Source organism: Prosopis cineraria, unplaced genomic scaffold (assembly GCF_029017545.1).
Source record: "Prosopis cineraria cultivar Desert tree isolate PC_DT_omini unplaced genomic scaffold, ASM2901754v1 PC1985, whole genome shotgun sequence".
Classification (NCBI taxonomy): Eukaryota; Viridiplantae; Streptophyta; class Magnoliopsida; order Fabales; family Fabaceae; genus Prosopis; species Prosopis cineraria.
The window spans coordinates 1-15,696 of record NW_026557310.1 but is presented as its reverse complement, the minus strand read 5'-3'; the positions used below and the strand labels follow the sequence as shown (position 1 = coordinate 15,696).

Below are 15,696 nucleotides of genomic sequence, written 5' to 3'. Positions count from 1 at the left end.
ATTAATGGAAATGTCTACGATTTAAGTATAAAATCTTTTGTATTGAGTTTATGTAAAATCTTTTGTATTAATGGAAAATTTTTTGAAAGAGTTTCAGTACATTACTTACAAATTACAATGGGGTCTGACAATGTTGGAATCTCACCTAGTTAATTAAATAACCACATTAAAAAAAATGAATTTTTAAGGTTCTCACATGTTAAATATTTTACACTCATAATCCTCTCCTCTTTAACCTCTCTTAGATATTAGAATATATAACTATTACACCCACTCACACACTCTTCTGTGAATGTAAAAAATCTAGATTATATATATTGTATTTATTGATGAGTCATCTTTTACTTAATATCGAATGCACATAACGTGCAAGAACGTGAGTAATTGAAGTTGGCCTTTAAAAGCACTAATTCACTCACCAATCTCAAATGAATCCCCCAAACTTCAAACCCACCCCTCAAAAAAATCGGAAGAGTATGTGTGTCTGATTTATTTTTACATGCATTTGTGTGTTACCATCTATACTTGTAGCATTAAGCCAAGAATCATTGTTCATACTAATATCAGCATTAAGCCAAGAATCATTGTTCATGCTAATATCAATGGATTTTCTACATTCCTTCAGTTAAACTCATACAATATCTTGACAAATAGAGCTTCCCTTAACCATTTTTACAAGTGTGTATATATCCTCAAAACGCAAATACATTTCTCTCTGTCGAAGTGCGTGTGTGTGTGTATGGATCTAAATGTAAGTCTTTGGTCTAGTCAGGTTTGAAGTTCTTACAAAATATATGTATGAAAGTGCATCGATTCTTGTGCATGATGAGTACGATCGAACTTGTGTTGGGAGCTTCCATTAACAGATAAAAAATCGATAAACGGAACACCACTACCACCAGCAGTAGTCCTGTCTTTTCTCTGTCGTCCTCTAACATTATGTTCACTATCTTGATTCACTTCCTCGTCTTCTCTTCTGGCGTTGTCTGTTACCTCGCTTCTGTTGTTAGAATCAGTGTTTACTTGAAGAAAGTCATAGAACTCAACTGATTGATGACTTTTATCTGCAATATTATTAAACAATCACAGTAATATAATAAGAAACTCCGCTTTTAAACCTCACAATTATAATCACTCGACAGAAAGACTTTGTGTGTGCTTCGTGCTATTAAATTTTGTGCCAAATCACTGTCATATTATCACTAACTGAATGTTAATATCATACAATGTTTGATATACGAAAAATTGTTTTTTAGGGGGAGAAAACGAGAAATATATCTAGAAAAAAAATGATATTGATGCCTTTCTAGAAGAAAAAAAATGATATTGACGCCTTTTTCATTTACCTTTTAGAAAATATTTTTCCACCTACTAAACACTGTATCAGTGTTCTGCGGATTTGGATGTATGTTACTCCTTCTAATATTCAAAATCCAATCCATTCATTTGAGCTAACAGACATCAGAACAAATTCATTTGATTTCTTTGAATAAAGGGCAGAGATTTTCGAATATAGATATCAAGCCTAATTAGTAGCAGATTGATTGATTACTTAGCGCTTGACCATAGCATATCCAAATTCATACTGAAGAGTTTCCCTAAATCTAAGTAAGCGAGAGAAAGAATAGATGCAAGAGATTATAATAATTACCATGAAGTTTTGATGAAGAGGAAGCTGGATTTTGAAAGTGATGATCAAACTTTCTGGGAAATTGAAGGAAAGGGTTATAAGGGAGACAATAAGCTGATGGCAAAGCAAGCTTGTCATAGTATTTCTCAACAAAAGCAGGAACAAGACTAGCAGCAGGACTGGTCGTCGTCCTAAGAATTGTATCATAGCTTGAGCGATGATGATGATGATGATGATCCTGATCATGATCATCAGTATTAGGAGGATCTGATCGCAGTGGAGAACACTGTGATGTGGTGAGCTGATGATGATGAGGCCGTTTTGCATAAAGCTTGGACCTTTCTCGGCGAATCCTAGCCATCATGACGTGCCAGTGATTCTTGACAGCATTATCAGTTCGTCCTGGAAAAAGCCTCGCAATCACAGCCCATCTGTTTCCGTGGATCCTGTGAGAAGCCAGAAGCCTCTCTTCTTCTTCCTCTGTGAATGGACTCCTATTAATTCTTGGGTCCAGCTGATTGAACCACCTCAACCTGCAGCTCTTCCCTACATAAATATATATAAATTCATTCAATTCAACATATATGCGAAACACAATTCTTTCCTTAATTGAGTTAATTAAACTCCTATGAAAGCTAGCTGTGGATTCAATTCAATTACCTGGCTACGTGCTCTCATGAACTATTTATAGGTGATCGACATATATATATATATATATATATAGCTAGTTAAGTAGTGTTAGATAATAGTAATTAATTAAGAAGACAATAATAATTATGTTCATAGAAACAGATGATGATGAATAATATTCTCACCTGATCTTCCTCGAAGCTTTTCAGCTATGGCGTTCCAATTATGAGGTCCATAACGCTCCACCAACTCTCGAAGCTTCTCATCCTCGGCCGGCCTCCAATGGCCTCTACTACACATATTATTATCTCCCTAACTACAAAACCAGAAACAAACTACAGAACCGAGGAATCAAACCCTAATAGTTATTAATTAGGGTTTAAAGTATATGATCCTTTAATTTGTCTTCTTCCTCCTCCTCCTCCTCTTCCTCTTCTGCAGAATCGATCTTATCTCCTTCTGCCAGCTAGCTAGAAACTGTGCAAGTGAAGCGAGAGAGATAAGAGCGAAGAAGAAAGCAAGAACGAAGAACGAAGACGAGAGAGAGAGAGAGAGAGAATATATGGTGGGGAAGTGTTTTCCGTTAGAGAGTGGGAGAGTTTGGACAGACCTTGCACCAGCGATTGATGCAAACGTTTTGGCTAACAAACTCCTATATGAGTAACTCTTATATATATATACCCACACACACACAGAGACACGGACACAGAGACGCATATATTAATTAATGTGTGTGTGTGTATGTATATGTGGGATGGATGTTGGGGAAATAAAGAAGAAAAGAAAGAGAGGTTGCTTAGTGGAGCGAGTTTGGTTCTGCTTTCAACGTCTTTAATTTCCAAGTTTCTAACCTACAACGTCTACTTATAACCCACCAAGCCTCTCTCACTCGATCATTTTTCCATTTTTTATTTTATTATGCATTCCCCAATCTCATTACATTCAAACTATATCAATTTTTTTTTTTTTTGCAGACGGGTTGATTTGATTTTCTGACATCAACATGTATAAAAATAAAACGTATACCACTTTGCTTGCCTTGATTAATATATGATATCATGTTATTGTTATTATTATTATGTGTGAATATAAAAGCCCACTAGAGACGTCCCAAGACTCTCTGAGGTCTCAACTTTCTTTTAGAGTAACGTCATTTGGTGGCTAATTAAGGTGCACGTTTATATATATGATCTACTGTTTGATTTAACAGAAATAAATATGTAAATAGAATATTAAAAAAACTGAATATATGTAATCCCCATATTTTGGCTTATTTAACTGAAATAATCACAATAACTATTGTAGTATTGAGAGGATTGACAATTAAGTATTTTTTTAAAAAAATTAAAATTCCTCTTAATTAAAAATTATAAAAATAAATTTATATGCCCTCTATAAATTGATAAATTATTCTTCTCCATATATTTTTTGAATTTATTACTACTTTTTAATAATAAAAACCAAAGTAATATCTGAAAAGACAAAATAATCTAGTAATATATATACTTCAAGAAGCACAAGGAAGTAATTTAATTTCGTAGAACTTGATAATGATTTATATTTTAAAATTTTTATGTCTATCCAATATTAATTAATGTATAGATCGATATACGTAGGACAAAAGAATAAAAATAAATAAATGTGGGGTTTGGTAATGTTGTTAGACAAAATATTTGGAAGTCATGGGGAGGGAGGAGGATGTGTTTTAGGTTTTGATAAGTTTTCAGGCGTAACTAACATAACATTTTATCTTACAATCTTCACAACTGCACGTGGATAGACTACAAACTACCACCTTTTTGACTTCTATATTATTAATTTTGTCCCTCTTCCTCTTATTTACCATTATGCCCCTCTTTCTCCTTTCATTTTTCGGGGCAATCCATGTAGATAGAGAGTCATGCATGTCACATTCTTTTACAGACAAACTAGCTACTAATTAATCTATAACTTATTGATCAACATTATTAATAAGTGCCTTCTTAATAATTAATTCCAGGCAGTTAATAACATTAGTCTTTACAAAACATATTGGGATAACATGACTTTTAGTTCTTAAACTTTCTCCCAATTATTCCCCTGTCTTATTTTATAAGATATTTTACTTTGGTGTCTCAATATATAAGATGATTGAAAAAAAATAAAATTTTATTAACGATGATTATTTTAATATTATCCTCATTATTGTACTTCATAAATAATTTTCCTTTGATCTCTTTCTTATTAATAAATGGCATTTTTGGAAGTTTATTGAAAAATTAAGATTGTAAACTATATTTAATAAACTTTTATTGATATATATAATTTTGCCAAAAATACCTTATAAATGAGGACAGAAGGAGTATTAGTTTTATCATTGATCTTTGACTCAATACAATTCAATCCTTACAATTTATTGAGTTAAGAAATATATAGGGATTGAGTTGTTCTAAATTACAAAACTATAATGATTGAATTGTTTCAAGTTTGGTGCATGATTGAATTGATAAATGAAAAAAAAATCAAGGACCAAAAGTTATATTTTGCCAAAAATATTCATGGGAAAATCACTACTATAAAGCAATGATTAAAAAATCAAACCAAACCAGAAGATCGGATCAGTTAGACCGTCGACTGGTCAGGCTAACGACTCAATCAAGCTGAAAAAATCATTTGGAGAGTTGGATAGGATTGGGCCACTTTGGACCAGCGATCAAACCAAGAACCAAATCCAATTTTCAAAAACATGCCCTTTTTCTTTTTTAGAAAATTTTTAATTTTTATCAATTTTTTTAATTATTTGATATTATGTTGTATCATGTGATCTGTTAAGTCATGATAAACTTAAAATATCTAGTTTTTTTAAATTAAGTAACAATTTTATATTTATTTCTTATATTTAAATTATTATATACAGATATAATTTTTTAATTTAATTATTATATCATCGATTCAATCATTAATTTAACTTAGTTGGACCATGCAAACCATAAATTATTGACCTTTTAAGTTTAATATCTAGTTTAATTTTAAAAATATTACTATAAAGTCTCCACCATAAGCACTATAATTATCCAAAAGTTTCACCAAATGTACAAATAGCTTAGCTCCCTATGAACTTAGCTGGAAATAAGATATTCTATAAATTAACCAAAATGTCCTTGATCTGAAAAAGGTGCGTATCCCTCTTTCCTTTAACTCAACCAAGACAAATTGGTCGTTGTGTCTAATCCTATTCATAACTAAGTCTCTAGAGATCTCATATCATTTGTGCATTTGGTAGGATTTTTTGGGAATTAATTAGAATTTTTATGTGATACTCTACGGTGATTTTCCCAATATTCACTCATAAAGGTAATTAATTCAAGCATATATCACAGCATGTACACCCCTCATGAAGTGGGTGCTAAGTGTGTATGTACGAAAATATATATCATCAACATATATGTATAGGACATATCCACCTACGTTTTGTATAAGAGGTTGAGACCCAGTTAGTGGGTAGGTATAAACAGACATGACTCTTTTAATTTATTTGATTTTCAATACGGCATTAATTACAGATTCAGAAAGCATCAAATATTAGCTAGTGTGAAACTTGTTTTAGTTAAAGAATGTATAATTTAAAGGTTTAATTTAAAGGTGTTAAATGAGTCAATATTCAACACGCACGAATGTGAGGAACGAACATTTTTTTCCTCCTTTATTTGTCAAAATTTCGGTATCCAGATAGACACACAAATTCTTGATTTGAATTTGAATATTATAATAATGAAGTAATCTAGATTCACATTAAAAATATGAGGTCATACAGAAATATATGTCAAAGCTACATCTTATAAAGAAAAAGCACAATCATTTTCCCTCCTTAAACGGAACAAATGATATTCATGTGAAAGGTTTATTCTTGGAATGAATGGCATATTTATAACCTAACCATTGAAAATATAGACCAGAAATCATTTATTCTAACATGATCAATTCAAGATGATAAGGGAGACTCGGACTTCAGGGGTAGACCTGAAGGAGCTCAATCATGCATGCATTTAAATTTACAGCATAAATTCTTACATCTTATTCTATTTTAATTTTACCACCTAAATTAGCCTTATGTAATTTAATTTGAACTATAACTTACAAAGAATTGAAACACACTCGTTGCAGATAATTACTCCCTATGATCCATAATATAGGAAATTTTTTAAATCATTACTTTATCCAAAATACTCTCTCTTATTCTCCTTACAAGGCACATTCGAAAAAGATTATTTAGACCTTAGCTGATACTCTTCATTTTAAATTATAAAATATTTTTAAATAAAATTAAATATATCAATAAAATTTATTAAATACACTTTACAACTTTATTTTTTAAAAATAAAAATATAAATTTTTAAAAATGCCTTTTATTTAACACACCATTTATGAAAGAATATTAAATAGAGAGAATATAATAGGAAAAATATTATTAATGAAACTTTAGTTTTGTCAAAGTGTATTATATTTTGAAATGACGAATATTTTTCAACTGTATCTTATAATTTAGGATAGAATAAGTATAAAACACATAGAGAATTATTTATTATCATTTTCAAATTTTACTCCTATTGTAAACTTAATGTTATGGCTCATCATAAACTATGTATCTCTCTTCTTATTTGTAACAAGGGTAAAGTTGGACATTTTTTATCTTAAGACATATTTAATGAGTTAATTGTCAATCATTGATTCTAGTAAAATAGTTGAAAGCACTTTTTGTGCCCAGTAGGAGTTCTTATAATTTTTTTTTTCTAATTATACCCATACCTCTTCATTTATTATTCATTTTAAAATGGTCCATTGAAATTTTAATTGTTACTATTAAAATACTTATATAAGAAATTTAATAAAAGTACAATTAGACATATGTATGTATGTATTTTTGTAAAAGATTAAAGTTTCAATATAACTTTACCCAAAAAACAAAAAGCATAAATTAGTTATTAATAATGTCCTATATTGGAGACTAGAGACGGAGAGTAACACAGAAGCCATTAACGCAGAAAACCATGACCAAGGATATATACCAGCTAAGCTAGATGTTGATTAAGGGTAACCAATGAGACTTGGTCAAATTAATGTTAAAGTGCGATAAGCCATAAAGATAAAGAATAATTAATCCAATTATAATTAACCAACTAAAGATTGATGACTCACGTAACAAAAAGAGATCGATCATGAAATAAGAAAACGTGAATCCAACTTCATAACAACCATCAAGGGCAGTTTCGCGCCTTGATTGGTTTCGGTGCTCATCAGACCAAATTTGGACGATATAAATTTTTCACTTTGTATTTTATATTTTTTAAAATAAGATACTCTTTCCGTCTCAAATTATAAAATATTTTTAAATAAAATCTCACATATCAATAAATTTTATTAAATATACTTAACAACCTTATTTTTTAAAATAAAAATATAAACTTTTAAAAATACCCATCATTTAATATATTGAAAAAAGAAGTGATGGAAATTAATTATAGAGAGATAAAAGGTAAAATTTAAAATTGGTGTATTTAATAAAATCTTAATCTATTTAAAGTTTCTTATATTTTAGAATGAAGAAACTCTTTTAAAAGTATCCTATAATTTGAGATGGAGGGAGTATAAAATTTTAATAAATTTATCTTAACATCAATCTAGATAATATAAATTTAATTTGGATGGTTCAATTTAATATTAATTTTTTTAAAATTTTTATAAATTGACTAGATGGATCCAGTCTGTCCAGAATATATTTGGACAATTAATTTATAAAATTTTTAAAAAATTAATATTAAATTAGATCATCCAAAGTGTATATTGTTTATATTTATGATAAGATAGATTTATTAAAATTTTATAATTTTTATAATAAATATAAAATAAAAACTATAAATTGAAATCGTTTAAAATTTTCATCTGAACGGTCTGAATGCTCATCACTTGATCAATACACCAAAACGGGACTCGTTTAGCACCACGCTCTTCACTGTAGACAAACAGCAACTTTTCAACATACTTGCTTATATAACTTTTCTTATTAATTCAATATTTTATGAATTTTGTTTATCATTTTTTTGGCAATATCATTTTTGTTTTATTACTTACTACAATCTAATTTCTCAGTAGAGTCATATGTAGCTTTTTTTTTTTCTTTTGTTATCTCATTCATAAATTGCAGATTAACTTCTCCTCTTGAAAGCATTACACACCTCCAATCTTAATACTAATTATTTTTAAGATATAATTAAATGAGACCTTCTTCAAAAGAGTTATAATTGATCCCTTTTTTCGGCTTCATAAACAAAATGGAAGCGAAAATTGATCTTTCATGGATAACTCCTTGATAAAATCTCATCAACTTTTCAACAACTCTTATTTGGGTAAAAAAAAACATATTACAAGCTTGCATGCATTTAGAGGGAAAAAACAATATTATAAGAGAGTAAAATTGTGTAAACATTACTCGTATGATTAATTAATAAATGTTGATCAATTTAATATGAATTCTAAATTAAGCAATTCTAGCATTTATAATTATAATTTTAAGAAAATAAAAAGAGATCTCAATTCTCAACAATAATTAAGTATTACTCCCTCTATCTCAAATTATAAGACACTTTTAAACAAAATTTTACATGCTAATAAACCTCATTAAATACACTTAATAATTTTATATTTTCAAAACAAAAATATAAACTTTCAAAAATACTCATCATTTAATATATTAAAAAGAGAAGGGAGAGAAATTAACTATAAATAGAGAAAAAATATTAAAATAAACCTATTTAATAAAATATTAATTTTTTCAAAGTGTCCTATATTCTTATATTTTAATATATTACATCTTTTTTAAAAATATTTTATAATTTGATATGAAAACAGTAATATTTTTGGCCACACAGGATTACCAATCCGTGTCCAAATGAATAATGTTTACTGAAGATTAACTCGTTAAGTCTTAAAACAAATATAATTGAGCCAGCTTATCTCACATAGATCTACCTTCCAAGTTTTCGATGTGCAGACTTTTATGATTTAATATATATTAACTAGTTGGTAGAAGATGCCTATATCTACTATATGACATGGAAGCAAGCTACATTATTCACAACTAATACTGTAACCAAAACAAAAAAAAAAAACCAAATTTGCAATAAAAGTCCATTAGATTCATTTCGTGATAGATGGAATTCTGTCACAAATAAAGCCATCACACACTTTTTGATGAGAAGCTACCCCAAAATTACGTATTTCTTGTTCTTGCTGTTTCTTACATGCCCAGAGCAACACCAAATCTTATGATTGTTTCTTTGATACAAGAATTTTGCAGGCTCTTGAAACGAACGTTTAAGATTTTCCCTTTATATTCCGACGATTCATTCCGAAGGGAGGACATCGCAGCTATAATTTTAAGCAAACTTCTGCATCATCGTATTGTTAGTCCACCAAAATCAGCACCAATCGGTTAATCACGAAACTATGAAAATGATTTTTCAATTGGAACCAATAATAATTTAGGAACGTTTGATAATAGAGTTGCCTCTCCAGAATGATTAATGCTCAAGTCAATTATTTTCACGCATAATAACTTTATTTCACGTGGGCATTACAGAAATTAATTTCATATCCTTACAAAACCAATCTCCAAAAAAATCAATTTTATATATATATATATATATATATATTAGGAAACCAATGGCAGGATTTGATAAATATCTTTGGCCAAAAGATAGATTTGATAAATATAGTTTGATTTGGCGTATGTTCTTAGTTTATTTATTTTAAATTTTTCAAATATTTATCTTATTTATAATTGTAAATTCGTGCTTATGACACAAAATGTAAGGTATGAATGAATACTGATGTTTTATAATACAAGAAGTAGGCGTACCAACAATAGAAATTATCTCCTCTAAAATACTGAAAGCAAGTTATAGACATTATATTATTCATCCCTAATTTATGTGGTTTAAATGGAATTTCATTTTTTTTTTCATTTTTTATTTTGTAAACTATAACGTACATGAAAAAGCTTTTAATTGTCAACTTAAAAGTAATGACAATTTTAGTTGATCCGGACACAATCTTGTACAACAAGAACTTATAACTGAAGTTAGTGTTGATAAAAAAAACTTGTGAAGTTATTTGTTGTATGTTCAATCATTTTTGCATAGATTAATAATTGTTTGAAACTTTCTCAACCCATTAACCTATTATTGTCCGGAAAAGAAGTATTGATGTCCGGCATGACTATGGAAGTTTAAACTTGCATGTTGGCAGCTCAAAATCGGTTAGAAAGTACACGGTGATGTTACACAAGAAAGAATGTGTTAATAACTACTTTTTCGCTGATTACTACAAATTAGCAACTATGATATTATTACATTAATTTATATTAATTAACTTGCTTTTAATTAAATTTGTCATTCCAGATTGGTTCACTAGCCGGATAAAGCATGTTAAAGTCTCTATGGAAAACAACTAACCAGTCTCTTTTCTTGAAAGCCAGCCTTTACATGCAAGACATCAATGCCTGCAACGAATGAGAAATGTTAAAGTACACGCTTTATTACTTGTAACGCCAACTAAGCATCACTTGTAAAATATGCAACTGCTCAATGTATTTTTTTTATTTTTAATTTTTTGGGTTGGGGGGGGGGTTGGAAGAGAATCACTCTTAAGTCCCCATATGAGGATCTAAATACAGAAAAATCCCATAAAATCATAAAATTACTTTGAAGTTTCATATTATTTACTGAAATTATCAGTTTACTATAATGAAATTGTCAATTACTATTAGAAAGTTGTTAGTGGAATTATTTAGATTCCTTGTGTGACACCTGAGAGTGATTTCCCTTTTTCATTTCAGAGTATGATATACAATAAAATAATAAGATAAAATATTTCGATACCCCCTTAGGCCTTTACTGATCCAAAATGACTTGCGGGGTTAGTAAACAATAAACATTCCGTTATATTTAATGTGTCAAATAGTTATTGTATTGACTGTTGGCCTACCTTTCCTCCTAATTGCAGAAATTGCTTGTTTAAAAAGTGAGGGAAATCTCTCACCCACCATCTGTCCAAAGATTGGTAACTGTCGCTGCAGCCGTTTTCTTCATTCGTTAACAAAAACCTCCCCCCACCCAAATTCCCTCCCTCCCTCTGTGCTTATCTTAATCTCTGCCTGGGTTCTGTATTGTAACGAATTAAACGGGCAGAAGAAGTCAAGAGCACCTGACCTGAAACAGAAAGGCAAGGCATTTAGCAGATCTGTACTCTGCTATTATGGGGTCATAAAAAATCTGACAAATTCTAAAACTAGGTATAACTAAATTTTTCCTAATACATCCGTTGATGTAATGATACCAAGACTAGAATGTACAATACGTGGTAGCATATCACCATCCTTAGAGACAGATATGAAAGTCTCAACCTTCATGCACAGAGTGCTACCTTGACTGTTCACCTGATTTACCTACTTTTCTTATAGCTATTGGCAATTTTACTGTTGCCTAGAATTAGTTTTGGTAGTACCAGAAGTTCAATTCTCTTGTACTTGCATATGTTTGCAATGCAAAACTAAATATAGGAGTTTTTGTTGTGTTAGTCTCTCCTAACCAGGAACATAACTCGTCAACAAACATAACAACCAAATGTGCAGACTCTCCTTCCAACCAATTAACAAGCGGAAAAGCTTGGTCAATGGAGACTGCTTTGCTTAAACGAGGAAGCTTCAACAGAAATGTTATTGCCAATCTATCAGCCAATTACTCTGTGTTCTACCCATTATATTTCTCATCCAATTTTTCTGACTCATCCAGATTAGGTTGATCGTTGGACTACGTTGTTCTTGTTGGATATAAAAGTCTGACAGACTCACAACTCAAATTAAGCTTGTAAATGACATGACTAGCAAGAAGAGAATCCTGCTTAAGAAATTTTAATTAAAAAATATTGGAAGCATTAAAAAGGAAATATTCTAATTAGTCTTAATTAAATCAAGGCTGTTGGTTTTTTAGAGTCTTCTATATTTTGTGTTTCAACAATATGACTCCCCCCCCCCCCAAAGAAAAAAAAAAAAAGATTCCTCTGTTTGGTTCATGCGTTCTGATTTGATGCAGTCACCTATATTAAGAAAAATTGTTTCCGTTTTTGGAAGTTATATTCACCTCTCAACTGTAAAAACTGCCGAAAACCAACTTTGAAATATTCCGAGAGACTGCTTTTTGAGCATGACCTCCCGCCAAGAAGAGTACATCCCCCTACCATTCCCTAGGTTACTAATAAGCCCTCACTTCCTACTTTTAATATCTCTGCCAATTAGCATTACAATTACTACTATTAGTATTATTATTTTTTGATCCAGCAATGTCAAGGCTACCTCTTTACGCACCATCTTATTCTTGAATAATTTAGAATTAAATCCCAGCTTATTAGATTATTCAGACTTGGTTGCAAATGCCATCAATCAAAAATTAAATCCACTGCTTGGAGTGCAACTCACTTTTTAAACTTTATGGGTATTAGGTATAGGACAAAAATGTAAAGGTCATTGTTAAGCAGGGTTGCATTCAGTAGGTCTAATACTGACCCTGATGGAATATAGCACCTTTAAAATTATTCTTAGAAACTACATGTCGATTATTTTGGCTGCAAAAGTATGCGTGTTGTTGTCTCTTTTGCACTGATGCCTATGATTATTTTAGTCTTTGGCATTTAATCAAAAAGATAAGATACAGTAACATCACAATTTTATAATTGGTATTATCTATCAAAAAGTGGTGTGAAGATGATACCTGAATTGGGCGAGCATCTGCAGCCATCAGCAAAATATCCTTACATAGATATGCGGCACTTCCTCGATTGTATACAACGTGTAGTTGAAGAAAACTTTTCCTTTGTACAAGTAGTGAAACCTATCAATAGCACGTAGAACATAAACTCCATTAAGACCATATCTTTCGGCTTAAGTGTTCAGTGATGCAATGATCTCATAGGTCTCGGATGATAGCAACATTTTGTCACATATAAAATGGACAGTGGAAAAGCTAGCTCATTTCTTTGTAACAACCCCATTCAGAGAATCGTACGGAGAGATTCTACAATCTTCAGCATCACTTATTGACTACATCAACATAATAGAGATACAGCCCACTAAATTCTTCCACTTTCACTAGCCAATAATGAATTTCCAAGTTACGAATTTGAGCCGAATTATATGCCACGTGTATCCCACAAAACAAGAAATCATTAAATCTTAACGTGCAACTGAAGGAATATCGCGGAGTCGACTATTTCCTGGAGGGTAGACAATTCTGTTTCGTGAATCAGTCAAATTTCAATTATACTAAATACAAAAGAGAGGACATGCAATGAAATGAGAAGCACTTTTTGCAGAACAACTTCCAAATTCCTATTATAATCAGGCCCCGGCAAAGCTCAAATTCATTACATGAACCTTTCACTTCAACCCGATAATGCAACTTTATGACCTTACTTGGTATCAGCAACTACATGAATTTTTCTGTTTACCCATTAAAAATATTAAACTTTTGCTTTGTTATCGTAAAATGATGAAAAAGATCCTTTACAGTACAAACCATGGCAACCCAACCCAGAACTAATACTTTATTTTTTATTTTGTGGCTATAAAAATATTAAGCAGCAGAAATTTTGAAAGTATAATCAGCCAATGACAAGATATTGAAATAGCAGAAGTTTACCATAATGGAATAATTGAGTTAGTAACTTTTATTTGTGGAAAATTATATCACTATGATTTGGTTCTGTTTGCAAATTAGTTGTAAAATGCTGACAAACCACATGTGCTAACCAAAAGAGATATAAAAATGACTAGTGGAATATAAGGCAAAAGAAGATCAATTGTAAGAAATCCTGATAGGCAAACATGTTGCAGCCTTGCAAGCGAGCTTGGCCACACAATTGATACAATGTAATGTAGATAAAAGGAAACGTTAAAAGGAAAATAATATTCTGACAATTTAAATTATAGGACCAAATTTTTTTACCCCAAAAAATAAAAATTATAGGACCAAATCTAAGCACGATTTGAACTCTCTGCTCTTTTATTATTTTCTTTAAAAACGATTATTTCAGATACTTCCAAACAAATATACAATAGGATTGGATGAAATGGTCTCAACTGAAGCAGTGAGCTCTTCCAAATAAAAATTACCTATCCTCCAACCGCAACATTACTCCCATGACCCATCTTCTTCCTGTCTGCCCAACTTGAGATTGAATAGATTTTTTGCCAACTCACAATAACATGTAATTTCATATATAGCTTCTGCAAGAACATATGCACCCCCATTGAATTTACGTATTAGAGACAGTTCTCAAATTTATAAATATCTGACCAACAGATTAGAAGCTTAAAACCAGATGATGCATCATTAGCACCTCAGCTACCAAAGCTGTTTGTGCTTGTTTCGTGAATAGGTAAGAATGCTACTGTGCCTGAAAAAATAGAAAAGAAATCAAAAATGGGCCAGACGAGAAGTCCTTAAGCTTAAACATCAGAAAAAGAAATAATACTAGACACGCACAATTCAGATAAAAAGATTATAAGCCTTCCGGCTTTTAAAACAAAAACTACAGAGTACAGGAGAATTCTCTTGGGCCCACCGACTTCCTCATAATCTGGTTGCACAGGAAATTTTGAATATTTACTGTGATTTCTCTCATGAGATTTATGCCTTCAACAGTTTAGCCTACTTTTCTTAAGAAAAAACTGACATGCAAAGTAAACAGCCCCACAAACTACTCATTTGACATTATTAAATTAGCTCCAATCTTTTGTTGACTTCTTCCCTTTCAATATCCTCCGGATTATGATTCACTTCTTATGCATTATCCGCACATTAAAATCAAGTCATAGGGTCCAAAATTGTGTTGAGTTCAATCATTTTCATAGATTCGAAATTTCCCCACATTCTTCACTCCCAAAAGAAAATCATGTAACGGAAAAGTCAATGACTAAAACCTACTTGTGGACCTACTTCTTGATTGTGTCAAATTTAATTGAGATTATTATAATACATTGGTCATGCGTACAGCCTAACCGGTGCTCCCGCAAGGGGGATTGTAGTAGGTTTCAATGCTGAGGAGAATCAGAGAATGACGACAAGATCGGTCGGGATGAAGCTGATCAAGAAGGAGACTGATAGATTCGTGTTCCAAGACCAGAATCGATCAAAATCATCTCAAGAAGAGCGTCCATTATGAAAGTCTAACCTCTGGTCCTCGAAATCTTCTTGTCGTCGAATAAGTCATAACTCATAACCGGCTGGAGACGGCGGCTGGCGCTTGCTACCGGGGTTTTAGGAGGGGAAGTGAATCCTTTTTTTTTTTTTTAAATTTTATTCTTTGGGTACTCGTTCAGTTGGCGGTACAAGATGCCAATAAAA

The 15,696-nt window shown here is 31.1% G+C and overlaps 1 protein-coding gene and 1 long non-coding RNA gene across 5 annotated transcripts; both read right to left on the bottom strand.

Moving 5' to 3' along the window:
- Positions 1-584: 584 nt before the first annotated feature.
- On the bottom strand, positions 585-3,067 carry LOC129301251 (transcription factor MYB54-like). Its single transcript, XM_054939831.1, has 3 exons — positions 2,446-3,067; positions 1,652-2,176; positions 585-1,064 (listed from the first exon to the last, which is right to left on the bottom strand). The coding sequence occupies exons 1-3, from the start codon at positions 2,558-2,560 to the stop codon at positions 784-786; spliced, it is 921 nt and encodes a 306-aa protein (XP_054795806.1). The 5' UTR covers positions 2,561-3,067; the 3' UTR covers positions 585-783.
- A 7,455-nt stretch (positions 3,068-10,522) lies between these two features.
- Positions 10,523-15,626, bottom strand: LOC129301250 (uncharacterized). 4 transcript variants are annotated; one of them, XR_008590930.1, is made up of 6 exons: positions 15,329-15,626; positions 14,690-14,746; positions 14,463-14,576; positions 13,063-13,182; positions 11,282-11,505; positions 10,523-10,796 (listed from the first exon to the last, which is right to left on the bottom strand). It is a non-coding gene; the product is annotated as an uncharacterized LOC129301250 (long non-coding RNA). The 4 variants fall into 4 exon arrangements; XR_008590932.1 differs by having other exon boundaries at positions 15,344-15,626; XR_008590931.1 differs by having other exon boundaries at positions 15,352-15,626.
- Positions 15,627-15,696: the final 70 nt, after the last annotated feature.

What these genes read in the sequence shown, in the direction of transcription:
- LOC129301251 (XM_054939831.1), bottom strand. Translation starts at nt 2,560, where the DNA reads ATGTGTAGTAGAGGCCATTGGAGGCCGGCCGAGGATGAGAAGCTTCGA. An exon ending in AAAGCTTCGAGGAAGATCAG is followed by an intron (nt 2,177 to 2,445) that starts GTGAGAATATTA and finishes ATATTTATGTAG; the next exon opens with GGAAGAGCTGCAGGTTGAGG. An exon ending in CTCTTCATCAAAACTTCATG is followed by an intron (nt 1,065 to 1,651) that starts GTAATTATTATA and finishes ATAATATTGCAG; the next exon opens with ATAAAAGTCATCAATCAGTT.